Source organism: Bos mutus, chromosome 22, assembly GCF_027580195.1.
Source record: "Bos mutus isolate GX-2022 chromosome 22, NWIPB_WYAK_1.1, whole genome shotgun sequence".
NCBI lineage: Eukaryota > Metazoa > Chordata > Mammalia > Artiodactyla > Bovidae > Bos > Bos mutus.
The window spans coordinates 66,672,213-66,688,076 of record NC_091638.1 but is presented as its reverse complement, the minus strand read 5'-3'; the positions used below and the strand labels follow the sequence as shown (position 1 = coordinate 66,688,076).

General features: G+C 44.8%; 1 protein-coding gene across 3 annotated transcripts in view; it reads left to right on the top strand.

Annotated features, from left to right (window-relative positions):
• The first annotated feature begins 6,428 nt into the window (after positions 1-6,428).
• KDM2A (lysine demethylase 2A) overlaps positions 6,429-15,864 on the top strand; it is a 91,079-nt gene continuing 81,643 nt past the window's right edge. For 2 of the 3 annotated variants that reach the window (XM_070359791.1, XM_070359789.1), the window contains exons 1-2: positions 6,429-7,201; positions 8,403-8,526. In XM_070359791.1, coding sequence (XP_070215892.1) covers positions 8,485-8,526 — 42 coding nt within the window. In that variant the 5' untranslated portion in view covers positions 6,429-7,201; positions 8,403-8,484. Of the gene's footprint in view, positions 7,202-8,402; positions 8,527-13,651; positions 13,774-15,864 lie in introns of those variants that run through there. The other variant, XM_070359790.1, reaches the window with a different exon arrangement.

The following is a 15,864-nucleotide window of genomic DNA, read 5'->3' as shown; positions in this document are numbered from 1 at the left end:
GACAGCTGCAAGAATAGTTTACCTGGAAAAATCGCTATTATATCAAACCTTTGCTGCAGAACATATGTGCCTTTCTTACTCTGTCAAAATCAAACTTTGCAAGCGTTCAAAGCCCTCCAGCCTTCATGCTTCTTTGTCCTTCAAAGCATCACTGATCTTCACTGGTTCAATAAACACCAATGAGTGTGTGAGGGCCAACTCCGCCTGGCACTGTTCTAGGCTCCCAGCGTGGCATCAGCAAACATAAACAAAAGGAACAAAACTTCCTGTCCCATGGGGCCTACAGCCGAGTGGAATTCTATATCCAGTTCTTCTTGCCTACATTATTTTCCAGCAATTCATTGTCATGACCACCACTATCTTAGTATGTCACGTCTTCCTGGCATCTCTTCCATGATGCAAAGTCTTCAAGAGTAAAATCCATGCTTTCTAATTTTTCAAATCTCCTTTTCCATCCAAGCACTTAATTTAGTGTTAAGCACAAGGTACTCGGTAACAAAACAAATCTTTCTTATAGGAGAATAAATAAAAAGAAATAAGAGAACCAGCAATCCTTTCTAAATATATTGTCTTCCAGCTTCCATAGGACATTGTTGATTAGTCCATTTGACTCCACAACAATCCTAGGAGGAAACGGAGCAAGGAGTCATGATCTCTGTTTTATAAAAGAGAGAAGTTTCTCATAGGCTAAGGGACTGGACTAATAACACACAGCTGGTAAGCCCCCTCACAAAACAGCTGAAAGAGCACCAGACTCTGAAGTTGACAAAAGGCAGTGAATGGCTTGAAGAAGATGTGCAGAGTAGACCCTCTGGGAGGATCCAGGAACAGGCCCAAGTTTTAGGCAACTAGTCCTTTGGGGATGTGGCTGGGGCACCTCACAGCTATCTAAGCCATCACCAGCTGAGCCAGCCAACAAGCATAGGGTTGCAAACAGAACCCTAGGGTGACACAAACTTCCCCCTACTAAACATAGGTGTCATGAGACATAGGGCTCAGCCTCTTTCAGTCCCACTCAGGAAGAGCAGGAAGTCTCTCCCTTTCAGATGTGGAAGTGAGGGTGGCCTGGCCCCCAGGCAAAGCTAAGACCGCTAAAAGAGCAGGTGGATCCCAGATACTGCTGCAGCTGTCCCACAGCCGAAGTCAACCCCACCATTCACGAGAGGTGGGTCTGCGCAAAGGCAGGCCAAATGCCTGGGGAAAACGGCAGCAAGGAGAGACTGGGCCAGGGAGGGTTTTGGTCCCATAGTCCCAAGGAAAGGGTCAACCGTGTTCCATGCAACTTAGAAGAGTCTCACGTTATCAATGTTCAACGATACAAAAATGTGCAGGGCATTTCTGTCTTCCTTTCTTTTCTTGATCAATTAAGATTTTACTTTCAGACTGAGAACTTTCCATCCTTTAAGATCCATAATCACCTAACACCTAATTTTTATCCTTCCTAAGTAGAGTTGGACTATAAAGAAAGCTGAGCACTGAAGAACTGATGCTTTTGAACTGTGGTGTTGGAGAAGACTCTTGAGAGTCCCTTGGACTGCAAGGAGATCCAACCAGTCTATCCTAAAGGAAATCAGTCCTGACTGTTCATTGGAAGGACTGATGTTGAAGCTGAAACTCCAATACTTTGGCCACCTGATGCGAAGAGCTGACTCATTGGAAAAGATCCTGAAGCTGGGAAAGATTGAAGGTGAGAGGAGAAGGGGATGACAGAGGATGAGATGGTTGGATGGCATCACCAACTCAATGGACATCAATCTGAGTAAACTCCAGGAGTTGGTGATGGACAAGGCCTGGCGTGCTGCAATCCATGGGGTTGCAAAGAGTCAGACACGACTGAGTGACTGAACTGAACTGAAGGTTGACACAGTAAGTACCTGATACTAACTTTGGAAGGTCTTTTGAGGGATACAGATGGGGCCTGGCCCCTGCCTTCAAGGAACTTACAGTCCAGTAGAGGGGGTGGAGAAAGATGTTCAGGAAGTGATTGTTACAAAACCAGAGAGCACACATGATTAGAGCGCACCAAAAATGAGTAGTGGGAAATGGGCAAGCAAGGTCTACTTTGATGATGAGAAAGTGGATGACATGAGCATGCCTGGAGAGAGGAATGAACACAATAGGTGATTAGTGGAAGAATGGAGAGAAAGATGAAAAGAAAGAGACTTTAGTATGCTTGAGTGATGATCAGGGAGAGGCAGAGTCAGGGATGATAGAAAAATAGAGACCAGAGTCAGGGGTTGAAGAGGAGAGACTAGGATTAAGGAAAGGAAAGAGGAAAACCTATGAATAAGTCACTCCTTACATGATACGTAAATCTGCTTAAACACTCAAGCCATCTCTCCTTAAGACTGGAGGTCAGAAACATAGTAAATGCTCATAATCTGTGGCTATTATGTGCCAGACATTGGGTTTTAAGACACTATTCATTTCATCCTGAGCGTTAGGTATTTTCCCCACTGTATAGAAGAAAAACCTAGGCTTTGAGGCGTTCATCAGGACCAAGTAGCTGGTAGTCCGAAGAGTACAACTTCAGTCTCTGATGCTAAAGCTTTTAAATCACTGGCTACACTACCTCCTGTGGGCTTATCAGGTGGCTCAGTGGTAAAGACTCTGCCTATCAATTCAGGACTTGAGTTTGATCCCTGGGTCAGGAAGATCCCCTGGAGGAGAAAATAGCAACCCAGTCCAGTATTCTTGCCTGGAGAACCCCACGGACAGAGGCGCTTAGTGGGCTACAGTCCACGGACACAACTGAAAACACATGCATGCTAACTCTTAGGAGATCTTCAAGACCAACTTTTCTATTTTGGTTTAGATCTATACTATTTAGGACATCCCTGCTGCTGCTAAGTCACTTCAGTCATGTCCGACTCTGTGAGACCCCGTAGACGGCAGCCCACCAGGCTCCTCTGTCCCTGGGATTCTCCAGGCAAGAATACTGGAGTGGGTTGTCATTTCCTTATCCCTACTTCTTCCTTAATATTTAGGGAGTGAAATGACATTGGAAATAGCTTAACTTAGTTGATCAGATTACAGGGTTCTCTTTTTGAAGGTGATACAGATTTTGGTTCTCAGTATTTGTTGGGTCTTAGCTTTGCTTAATATAACCTGGTAGCTCACTTGGTAAAGAGTCTGCTTGCAGTGCAGGAGACTCAGGTTCAGTCCCTGGGTTGGGAAGATGCCCTGGATGAAGGAAATGGCAAATCACTCCAACATTCTTGCCTGGAGAATCCCATGGACAGAGGAACGCAGCAGGCTACAGTCCATGGGGTAACAAGTTGGACATGACTTAGCGACTAAACCACCAGCTTTGCTTAAGAAAGCAAATATTTGTTAATATCTTACCAAGACACCAGTTTATTCCAGTCAGAGAGTCTCTTCTTAATGCCTCTAAAAGGAATTTTTCTTTCTTTTCTCTTCATCTACTACTCTTGCCCTCTCCCTGAAGCCGAATACATATAGCTGGCTGTTCACAGTTCTAGCGGCTTTCCTGGGGAATCCCTAAGCTCTGTTCTCCTTGAAAATGGCTCTTTTGGGGCAAAGCAGTTAGCCTCGTGATATGCCCTTGCCAACCAGAGCCACTGTGATTGTAGGGGGAATCACTAGCCATCTGCTTATCTCTTATCTCACCCTGCACATCTGCCTTGGAATATTAACAAAGCCAGCCTGTGGAGAAACCATTGTGGGTATCTGCTTAAAAGTCATGTCCCCCAGTGCAGACTAGTTAACAAATGGTTTTCAACTGGAAAGGAGCTGGCTGCAATCTGACAAACCTTTACTCGAAGTCCTGTTCAAAGTAAGTATTACTATTATTGTTCTTGGAGCTGCCGTGGGTTTCCTCCCAGCATAGGCACCTTAGTTAAACCTGCAGGAGGCATCTGTTATCTGAAGGTGAGACAGTTAATCACTTTAAGGAGTCCTGGATCTTAAGACAAAGGGCAAGACCAAGATGAGCTTCTGCTAGAGACCTCCTTCTCTCTCTCTGTTCCCAAGTAAATATTTCATGAATTTATAGGGATATATGGGAAGGAAATAAAGCCATTTATTTTGCAAATAGCAATGAGGCCTGACACTTAATCTGACAATGGCAAAATCTCTCCTTAAAGACAAAACAAGCAAGCTGCTGCCTTTTCCTCTACCTGCAGAGATCCAGATGCCTATGGGATCCCATCTGGTAGTGCCAGTGTTAAAGACTGCTGCCTTTTAAATATATTTTACTATAGTAGGAAACACTTAGGCTTTAGGCCTGATAATTTTGGGTGAAGCCCTTCATTTACTCTGGAAATCTAAGACATCTGAACAAAGCTGGTATTAGAATAAAGAACATTTCCCAGTGACTGGAATGCAAGAGGGCAATACCATATTAACAAACCTCTTGTTGTTTGTGAGGTGCTGAGGTCTGGTAAGGCAGAGCTGAACTCCCCTCTATTAGAGTAGTCATGCAAGCTGTTTAACCTTTCTGTACTTCAAGTGTCTTATCTTTGAAATGAGTATAATGCTACCGGGCACTTTAGCTTATTTCCAAAGATGTCCTGAGACAAAGCAAAGAATATCTGTAAAGCTCCCCAAGTTTGCATGTAGAAAAACCTCATGTGCTAATAAATTATAATATCTTGAGTTTACATACTGCCTTTACCCTAGAGTTCAAACCGAACTCTAAATCATTATTTCAATTATTGCCTTCCTCTAATGTTTTCCTAAAAGAGTTTGAGGTTGTTTATGGCAGTTGTATGATTCACTGCATGCCTTCCTCTCTCCATCCCCAGATTCCAGGAATCAAGAGTTTAAACGGTAGGAAACCAAGGCAGGGAGAAAAAAAGATTTGTGTGACACCTCTCAGCAAGAGTGTAGTGAAGCCAGTAGAGCTGACCCGGGTGCGTAACGCCCAAGCCACGGTCCTTTACGGGATTTATAATTTAAACGGGCCCCAAAGCACGAGATTGGCTGGGGAAATGCCCTGATCGCGGTTGGGCTGCTCGCATGGCGTTGCTCAGATACCTCCGGCCGGGCTCCGACGACGTCCCCAGCCTGCAAGCCCGTCGGGCAGCTGTCGAGCCGCGGGAGCCCGTTCGTGGGCAGGGCTGGCACGGCTCGGCGGCCGCTGCCCCGTCGCTGACCCTCGCGTGAAGCTGCGCGCACCGAGAGACGACATCTTCCCGGCTGGGCCTCCCGCGCCCGCCGCGGCCCGGGGCGGCGGGGTCGGCCCGGGGGCCGAGGACGGCTCGCGCACCCCTCCGTGGGGGGCGCCCCGACTCGCCGGGGGCGGGGTCACGTCCCACCCGGGCCGCCGGGGGCACGGGCGCTGCGGAAACCTGAGCGTGGCCGAGGAGCGGGGGCTTCCAGGGCCACCTCCCCGGGCGCCTCGGGCCCGCGGTGGGCGCGCCGGCCGCCAACGCCCCCGGGCCGTCGCGGCGACCACTCCCGAGCCTGGTACCTGTGGACGCCCTTGTCAAGCGCCCGGAGCTCCCCCCAGGGGAGCCGAGCCCAGGACAGACATGCTACTCCCGTTTCCTGCCCCTTTGGAGCGGCGAGGAGTGGGTGAGGCGGGGCCGGGCTGCTGCACCAAGCAGCCCCCCGAGCCGAGGGCGGACGGGCCCCGTGGCGGGGGCGCCAAGGGCCTGCCCGGGGATGGCGGGCAGGCCGGCCTCGGCCCAGCGGCGGGCGCGCGAGGGGAGGGCAGCCGGCGGGAAGGTGCCCCTTCCCTGCGCCCCCTCTCCCTGGGTAGTCTGGCCGACCCGGCCCAGAGGCCTGACCCCGGGAGACCCCCGCTTTGAGGCGGGCAACGGCTGCCCTCGCCCAGGCCGCCCGGCCCTCAGGTTGTGTGACTGTGACGGGCTGACTGGGGCAGAGGGCGGTTGAAGGGGAGCGGGGCGCTTCTCCCCACTGTTTGGGGGGTGTTGTGCTTTGTGGGGGGTCGGGGGTCACCACCCTCCCAGGCGAGGTGGGGGAGGGCCCCCAGCGCAGCTGGCCGGTGAGGGGCGGGGTCACAGAGGCGAAGTGTGTGTTCGAGCGAGGGCGTGTGGGGGGCAGGGCGCGCGCGGAGGCGGATCCGTGGCCTGCGCGCAGGCGCGAGCAGCGGGCCGAGCCGGAGCCCTGGAAGAAGGCCGACGGGGAGCGGGGGCGGTGGGCCGGCGGGAGGGCGGGCAGGCTGACGCGAGGCGGGGCGGGGAGCCGCGTCGGCGTCTCGGGGCGCGGGCGATTCGAGGCCGACGCATCCGCGCGTGCGCGCGCCGGCAAAGTGTCCGCGTTAGAGGGGAGTGACGCGTGCGCGTTCACGTGCACCCCGGAGAGCGGTAAGGAGCCGAGAGAGGATTGAAGGGGGGTGGGGGCTGAAGAGGCGAGCTGAAGGAGGGGTGGGGAGGCGGCGCCTGCGCAGTGCGCCGCGGAGGAGCTGTGTGTATGTGAGAGTCTGACGGGTTCAAAATGGCGGCGGCTGCTCCAGCGGCTCCTCCTGTGTGAGGGAAACAACACCCCTCCCCGGCAGCGGCGGCGGCGGCGGCGGCTGCGGCTCGCAGAGCACCTTCTCAGCGGCTGGGCCTGTCGCCGCTCTGTCTATCCTGGGCAGGGGGCGCTCCGGGAGGAGGGGCAACGCCAAGGGGGCCCATCCCCCGGAATCCTTCCTCTGCGACTGGGGAGTAGCCGGGGGCTCGTCCCGCAGCGCGGAGCTCGGGCTGAGGGGGAGACGCGAGGGGACCCGGGGCCCCCAGCCCGGCGCGCCGCGCCGCTCCCGCCCTCTCCGCCCCCCGGGGCCGGGGCCCGCGTTCCGGGGGGCCGGGGCGGCGCGGGCAGCCTCGGGTCGGCCGGTCTCAGCTGATCGGCCGTCGCTCCCGGGCTCTGGAGGCGGCCGAGCAGCTGCTCGCCGAGGGCACTGCGAAGAGGGCGCTCCCCGCGGCCGGGGCTGGTCCGGGGCTTGCGCTCGGGCTGCTGACCGCTCGCTCGGGGGAGGCGGGGGCGCCCCGGGCTCGGCGCCGAGGGGTCGCGCTCCCCTCTCGTGACGCCTCCGACTCCCGGTTTCCAAAGCCAGAAGAGGAGGTTTGATTCAGCAACTGTTTCCTCTCTTTTCCGGGTCGCTCTGACCCTCTGGATACTGGATTGATCCACGGAAAAAAACCGAAGACGACGTTTGGGATTTAATTTTTCCTCTCAGTTTTTGGAATCTTTGACTTCTCACTTGGACAAGAACTCACGAGCAAAATCCCCGGTGAGATTTCCCCCTCCTATCGTTTACCCCCCCCTCCCCCTTTGGAAGTTTTGGTTCGTTGTGTTATCTAAAGACTTAATGTAAAGTTTCTATTTCTTTTTCTGATGGGTGAACGAACCATTGAAACGCCTTTCCCGGGGGGAACCCGGCGAGATTTGCCATTTTTTTCTTCTCTGGCCCTGACTGTTCCCAAGCCCGGGCTGTCCTCGTCCAGGGGGTGCAAACACGGTTTGACTCCCGACTTGGGGCGACGGCTTCCTCCAGGAGGGCTCTGCCACGAACTGCTATTGCAAACTGTGTCATCGGGTCCTCGGGTCTCGTAGCAGTTTTGAAAGGATGCTCTTAACGTGGCCATAATGTAGTTACAAAACGAAAAAAAATCTGCATTCTCTGTGGAAGCCATTATCCCTGAGAATTATTTAGAAACAAGAAAAACCTTGGTATTAGGAATCGACCGTCGCGCAAACCGGTCTTTAATATTTGGAAAAGATGAATTTGACTTATATGTTTAAGTAAGATATCTTATTACTTTAAACAGATAGATCTGATCAATTTTTGTTCCTGATTTGCAACTCTCTTGAATTTGTTTCAGAGTTGTACGCGTCTTGTGTTGGGGTGGAGGGTTGGTTTGGAAATGAAAAGATCCGGGGAGTTTAGGAAGGACGGCGACGATTGTATACGGATTTTACTAGAGGTGTATAGGAAATGGTTTTGGAGTCTTCATTTCTTGTTCTCTTTATGTATTAGTCTGTCCTTTTCTCTAGTTTCTAATTACGGCTGAAAGAACTATTTTGGTTAGGATCTGGATTCGTTCAGTGGCTGCTTTACCTGGTCGGCGCTAGGAGAGAAAAGTCCTACCCGCCCCCCCGCTGCGGCTTTTTTTTTTTTTTTTTTTTTGCTAATGTTGCCGTGAAGGGGAGCCTTGCCTATGGTAATCCTGTGGGGAGAAACAAGTGGTGTAGCCCGACTGTAAGGAACTGAAACCATCTTTTGCCTATAGGCCTCAGACAGTTGTAATGTGATTGTTGATCTTGGTTTGGCACAACTTGCCCCAAAGCTGAGAGTTCCCAAACTGATGAAGAGGAACCCGGTTTCTTAGGAAAACTTTTAACTTACACATATCCTAAATACTTCATTCCAAGGAAAAAAAGCTTGAGTTCGAGGATGAGTTCTCATCTCTGCTCCTATCATTATTCTTTAGTGTTGCAATCTGGTTCCTAAGGAGGAAGAGGAAGGCAGCCCTGGAGTGGTTTCTTTCTGTAATTTCAACAGAAGAGTGAGAGATGGAACCCGAAGAAGAAAGGATTCGTTACAGCCAGAGATTGGTTAGTATTTACTTGCCTTTTTTTTTTTCTTCAGTTTTGAAGCAGAATAACTATTTTGTTTCCATTTGTGAACATACTGTGATTAAAACTTTTCAGGTGGCTTTTCTCTGCCCCAGAGGAGGAGGGAAGATAATATCTCATGTGGGTTTTAGGCCAAGTAGTTACAGCCATAATAGTCATCCTATTTGGAAATGAATGTATAGGTAGCCTTCTGCCAAAACGATTGTAAATCAGATGATTTTGTGAATTACAGCATGACAAGGATTCCTAATTTCAAAATACTGAAATTGTAATCTAATTCATTTAGATTAGAATGTAAATTTTAGGAGCAAAGCTATTTGAGGAAGAATAGTTCTGTATAATTTTCTTCTTAGATTATGGTGTACCAAGATCTGTGGCTTTGAGCTGGGGAGTAGAACTAAGGTTTTTTTTTTTTTTTTTAACACGAACATTGATAGTGTTGAAGGGTATTGATTGAGAGAAGGTAGAATACTGGATGCCGATAAAGTTCTGTATTTTGTATTTTGGGAGGGATGTATGTGATCTCTCTTACGGAAATAAATTTCTACTTAGTAATGATTTGGAGGGAATTGACTTGTGTCTGCATTGGATACTTTGTCCTTTAGGCCCTGTTTTCCTCTCAGGGTTTCCCTGCTGGAGTTAAAAGAATTTGATTTTTGTTTTTCTTCATCAAAGAGAGTTTTATTAATACTCAGCATATATTCATTTCAGAATTGTGAATTTATGTTTGTAGAGTGGGGAATGAGGAAAGCCACAGAACTGTCTGTATTATGTAAATTTGGTGAACTGAAAGACTTAGAAGATTAACTGAAGGAATTTATGCTGGTTTTACTTGGCTCTGCATATTAGACTGAATTTGGAGGAAAAAAGAATGATTCTCTAAAGCTTTTTCTGTTGATCTCCAGACTCTGAGAATAGGCTGTTTTTCCCCCCGCCCCACACCCCCTTAATGTGACTGTTGAAAAGGTGTGGTGTATGTTGGCAAATATTACTATGTCCAGTAGGCAATAATGTTCTGGTAAACCTTATTTCAGAGGTTTACTTCTTGTCTCCCAATCTGTGTTGAGATTATAATTCTTTATCTCCAACTTCTATAAATAAAGTATATCATTAATGGAATTTTGTACATATAGGATTTATTTTTTGTTTTGACATTTCTTGAGTTCGATTTTTCTTTGGGAAAAGAAAGAAGATGCTGCAAAACTCTTTCCCAGTTAGTTAACTGCTATTTGAAATTAGTTTTTATCATGTCAGCTGGTAGGATTGCTGAGCTGTTTTGTAAATAAGAGATCTTGGGATTTAGTCTTTCAAAACAAGTTTTCACATTTTTTAACAAGGTAGAAAGGTAGTGGTAAGTGTGATTTTTGCCCTGGTAAGTTTTTTTTTTTTTTAATTGTAAAATGATTGCTACCTGTTGCACACATTAACCTTTCTTTAGCATATTTTTCCTTCTGGTTTGTGATTTTGTAAAAGTGGTGTGTAAGAGGATAAAGCACAAATTTTGGGAGAATCTTAAATTTTGGGTAATAATCTTGGAGTTTAGAATTACTGTTTGTTTTCCTTTTTAAAATTACATGACAAAATTATATCTGAAGTGTAAATCCCTTCCATAACATAACTTTTGATATGATATTGGTGGCTTATTTGAATGGCAGTGTGCCTACCGAGCTCTTAATGGCTCTGTGTCAAACACTTACATTATAGCATTCTGTATTAAGTTAGTTATTTGAGGAATTTTAAGACTAACATGAAGACATAAAGGCTAAGTTTTACAGTAGTTATAACACTGTGTCTCTTTAAAGTAGGTCAGAGTATAGAATTTAGTTTTGCTTTGCAGTTACTGGCCATGGAACATAAAGTTTGAAAGAGAATAAATGACAGGTATACTAACTTGGCTTTATGATTAAAGTTTGGTTTCATGCTATATGTTTGTCAAATTGAATTGAATCACCTAGTATATTGATTATAGTGTTAACCGGCTTTTACTTCCATATTGTTTTAGAGGACAGAATCTAAATGGTAGTCCCTCTGTGACATATCTTCAAAATAGCTTCTTGGGAAGAAAATGTTGTACCAGTATCAACAGTCTGAGTCCAGACTCATGTTGGAACAAGACTTCTTTATATTGAGAACCTTTCACGTATCTTAAAAAAAAAAGTTGTATCCTTACTAATAAGAATGTGTATTATTCATGATTGAATAGATCCTCTTTAATGCTTTTAACTGACTTGGATTTGGTGAGATAAATTATGATGTTTATATCATCTTTGTGACAAGTCATCTTTTAAAAAATCAGAAATGGTTTTTAAAAATGGGCTTTTCTTTTGTCAAACTAGTGTTTGTGGAGGAGAATTACACTTTTGAAGATGGTATGTATGTTTTTAATGAAAATATTTTGTTTTTGATGAAAATATTAGTAGTTTTGTGTATAGATTTCTAGAAGAAAGCCACATACTCTCCATGGCAAGTTGGCATCCTTAAGGAGGTATGACAGTGAGAGGAATAGAACTTTCAGTTTTGGTGATGGGTGGTTATTTGGTTGTCCTGAGGTAAAGATGATTTATTTCTGTGTTTCTAGTAATTTGGATGTAGGACCTTACTGAGAAACATTGTCAGGTACTAATTATGGAACTTTTCTTCCTTAATTTGGTTTCAGGAGCCAAAGTGTTGGAGCAGTTTTGAATGCTTGTCACAGCTATGTATATTTAAGTGTTCATTTACAGGGAATGTTCTACATAGTATTTTAGAGTTTCTTAGTCTAAAATATTAGTTAAATCCTTAGCAGTTGTAGTTGATGATCTTTTAGGTTTTTGAAGTCACACCAATTCTGAGTAGTTTTTGCTATTGCATAGAAAGTCAAGGGCAAAATAATGTGCCTTAAAATAAATGAGTAAAGTGTAGTTACATTTGGTATGGAAAAAATTCACTAGCCCCTGCCAAAGGCAATTGTAGAAACGAATGACTAAATTAGCGTAAAAAGAAAGCGAAGACAGTATACTTCAGACAGTATGCTTCAGGGTAAAAGAAGTTATACTTTTTTCTCTTTCATGTTTCTGAATACTTTTTTCTCTTGACTTAAGCTAGTACTGTTATCTGAAGGGAGAGATGCTGATTTACTTGAGAGTTCAGCTTGCTTGTCAATCTTGATGATGAAATTAAGAGATTTTCTAAAGGATGTTATTACACTATTGGATGCTCAATCCTGTTAATGTGCCTTATATATGATTCTCTCTAAAGTAGCTGAATCATTTATCTGTTGTAGGAAACTGAGGGCCCCAATTCCTTATGATGTTCTCACCTTTCTTTGGGTTATCCTTAAAATCGTATCCCCCGATTCAGGAGCAATGAATGAACAGATTCACCCTTTTACAAACAGTCCCACTTTGAATGTACCCTCTGTAAGGTTTTTCTGGCCAGGAATAGACCAGGCAACACAAAAACCTAATTTTAAGCCATTTTTTTCCATAGCTTAACAATTAAAAAAATTATAGCATGGTCTAAATTGATGACTTTGCTTATTTATAATTATTCCATTAGACTTAACTGTCAGTCTGTATTGGTGAAAGAGTACATTTTCGCAGTCTCTTTCCTAGTAATATAGGAAAATCTTATTGCCTATTTTTGGTATTCAACATGCAGATGATGAGGGAGCTAATTTTTTATACTTAAGCATCAGTCTTCCACAGTGACCTGTATTTTGGGGACCCAAATACAGAATGAGGGATGTATTTAAGCCGTTACTTATTTTGCTGAGCACTCATCACTATCATACTTAAGTTTGTTTGTGCATATATCTCCATTAGAGTATAAGCTCCTTGAGATTTGGGACTTCGTTTTTGTTTGTGGTATCTACTAGATGCTTTGAATAGTGCCTGACACATAGAAAGTGCTTAATAAAGTAGCCTTAAAAAGAGAAAAGAAAGTACTCTCAATCTGCAATATATAGAAAATGCTCAATAAGTATTTGTTGATATTGTGGAAACCCCTTATAAATACTTTTCTTTTCTATGAGTTTTCTTGACTACTAGGAATAGATCAAGAATGGAGGAGAGTTTGGTGTACAGGGATGAACACACTGTTGGGGTTTGGGTTCTGTAGTGTATACATAAGAACCAGAATGCCTAAGCTCTAACAAATGAAAAACGTTCAGCACACATACCACATGAACACATTTATAGTATTTAGGCCACTAAAATAAGAAAATATTAGTTAACTGTAAAAGCTGTCTGAATTTTAAGTTCTTCCTCAAATCCTGTTAAACCTTCTGTGTTAAGGTTTTTGCTGACTTTTAAGACAGGCTTACGGTTGTGAAGTTGAAAGTGATGGTGGTTGTGTTAATCTCAAGTCTTGGTTTTGACTATTAAGTTGGGGAATGGGTACATTTGGTATATACCATGCAGAGGGACATAACACTCTTATTTTATGTCTCTCTTTATTTTTCCTCTTGGGGAATGGACGTCCTTAATCAAGTTTTATTAATTTGCTCCCTTGGTCTCACTTTTGGGATAATACTGTGTTTTTGCATTGTGCAGAGGTTAAAATTCAGTAAACATTTATCATGTGTTAGGGACTAGGCCAGGTTCTTTCAAACACATTACCCTGTTTAATCCTCAAAACAACCCTGTAAGGTAGATGGTATAATTTTTAAACCTTAATGTTTTTATTATGGAAATAGAGGCCTAGGGAGCTGCCTTGACTTGACCAGGATCACAAAGTTGATAAGGGGTGGAGCTTGACCTTGAACCCTGTTTCTCCTTTCATTCCTTATCATCTCATGCAGTGTATTTCATACAGAAAACAAATAGGTACTTCTGTGGTAGGAAGTTGTAAACTGAGTAGTTTATCTTTTTTTGAGGCTACTTTTGCAATTTCTTTTAAGTAGTTAATATAACTACTTAACATCCTAAATGAGATGGCTACAAATACTTGACAGCCAAAATATGATCATGTTTTTTAAAAGTTAGTGTGCTCTTTCATTTTTTGTCAATTCTGAACTTACTGCACTTGGTCTACTAAAATAGCAATATTTGTGTAGTTTGCATATATGTCAAGCCTTTTATTTATGCATGTCACTCATATCATTGTTTTCTGTTTTAAATTTTAGGTTCTTGGGGGTTTTCTCTATCTGTGAGTACTTGGTAAAAACTTAAAGCATAAAGATAAAAGGCAGCAGATAGTGACCAAACCAGTGGTTTTGACAGATACAGTGGTGAAGGCCTCCTTCAGGTAGGTAGAGAGGAGGAGGGAAGAGGGTGGCCTTGCAGAAGGTAAAGATAGCACAAGTCTTACTATGGAGTGGGGGGTCTGATAAGTTGTTAATAGGAAGTAGAAGATTTGTTTTGGGAGGTAGTGTTGATAATGTAGGGAACACATTTTAAACAATTATGAAAGCCAGGTATGAAAAGTAGAGAGCCACTAAAGTTATGGTTTGTTTTTAATTGTACACTAATTTGATCAGAGTGGTATTTTAGGAGTAATATTTTTGTAGTTTTATGTCAGGAAGTTGTCTGAAAGATTAAAATAGATTACCTCTTGAGAAGATCATGGCATCTGGTCCCATCACTTCATGGCAAATAGATGGGGAAACAGTGGAAACAGTGTCAAACTTTATTTTTTGGGGCTCCAAAATCACTGCAGATGGTGACTGCAGCCATGAAATTAAAAGACGCTTAGTCCTTGGAAGAAAAGTTATGGCCAACCTAGATAGCATATTGAAAAGCAGAGACATTACTTTGTCAACAAAGGTCCGTCTAGTCAAGGCTATGGTTTTTCCTGTGGTCATGTATGGGTGTGAGAGTTGGACTGTGAAGAAAGCTCAGTGCCAAAGAATTGATGCTTTTGAACTGTGGTGTTGGAGAAGACTCTTGAGAGTCCCTTGGACTGCAAGGAGATCCAACCAGTCCATTCTGAAGGAGATCAGCCCTGGGTGTTCTTTGGAAGGAATGATGCTAAAGCTGAAACTCCAGTACTTTGGCCATTTCATGCGAAGAGTTGACTCATTGGAAAAGACTCTGATGCTGGGAGGGATTGGGGGCAGGGGGAGAAGGGGATGACAGAGGATGAGATGGCTGGATGGCATCACTGCCTCGATGGACATGAGTTTGAGTGAACTCCGGGAGTTGGTGATGGACAGGGAGGCCTGGTGTGCTGCGATTCATGGGGTCGCAAAGAGTCGGACATGACTGAGCGACTGAAGTGAACTGAACTGAGGTGATAGGTACCTGTACTCAAGTGCAGTGGTTCTCAAACTGTGGTTCCTTTACCAGCAAGGTAGACCTTATCTGCGAATCTGGGAGCTGCTTAGAAATGCTTATTTTTGGACCCTGCCTCATTCTTGCTGGATCAGAAACTCTGGGTTGGGGCCCAGCGACCTGGGTTTTTAACAAGCCAGGTGGTTTCGATGCGTGCAGAAGTTTCAGAACCACCACTCTCAGGTGTAGATAGTAGAAATGAAAAGGAAGGATAGAAGCAAGACACTTGGGCAATGAAGGACTGACAAAACGTGCTGTCTGATGGATGGCAGTGTATTTTGAGGGAAAAGAATGCTTGACTGGGGATCATGAGCCCAGAGTCTTCATACAAACTGCATTACCAACTCTAGTTTTAAACAAGAGAACTGACCTGTTATTGAGGGAGTTGTACTGCTAAGTGAATTCTGAGGATTCTGGAGGCAAAGACGAATTAAGGTGGACTCTGGGATGATCTCGATTATCAGGAAGATCAGTGGGAGGGTTTTTAAAAGAGGGAGGTGAGAATATTGGTGGATATTTTAGACAGTTGGAACAGATTTATTTAAAGCAGAGATTCTCAGCTGGGGGTGGTTTTTGCCCTGTCAGGGGGGACATTTGGCAATATCTGGAGACATTTTTGATTGTCAGACTAGGGGTGTACTGCTGGTATTTTAGTGAGTAGAGACTACAGATGCTGTTAAAACATTCCATTAAACATTTCCTACAACAGAGAATTATCCAGTGTTAATAGTGGGAGTTTGAAAATTCAGATTTAAAGGGAGAGATTCAGTCAGTGGGTTCTGGGTCTCCATCCTGATTATCTTCTGTTAATCTTAGAGGTTTAAGTCCAACGCAGAACATCTTGAAATCATCTCAGATTGCGTTTTTTAGGGCTTTGCCCAAATAAGCATGAAATGGTTTTTTTGTTGTTGAATTTTCACAGAAGTAGCTTCATGGTCATGACAAGTCCTCAACCTAGTTGCAGATTTCTTTATTACTCCTTTTAACTTCCCTGGTGGCTCAGATGGTAAAGAATCCACCTTGCAATGTGGGAGACCTGGGTTAGGAAGATTCCCCTGGAGAAGGG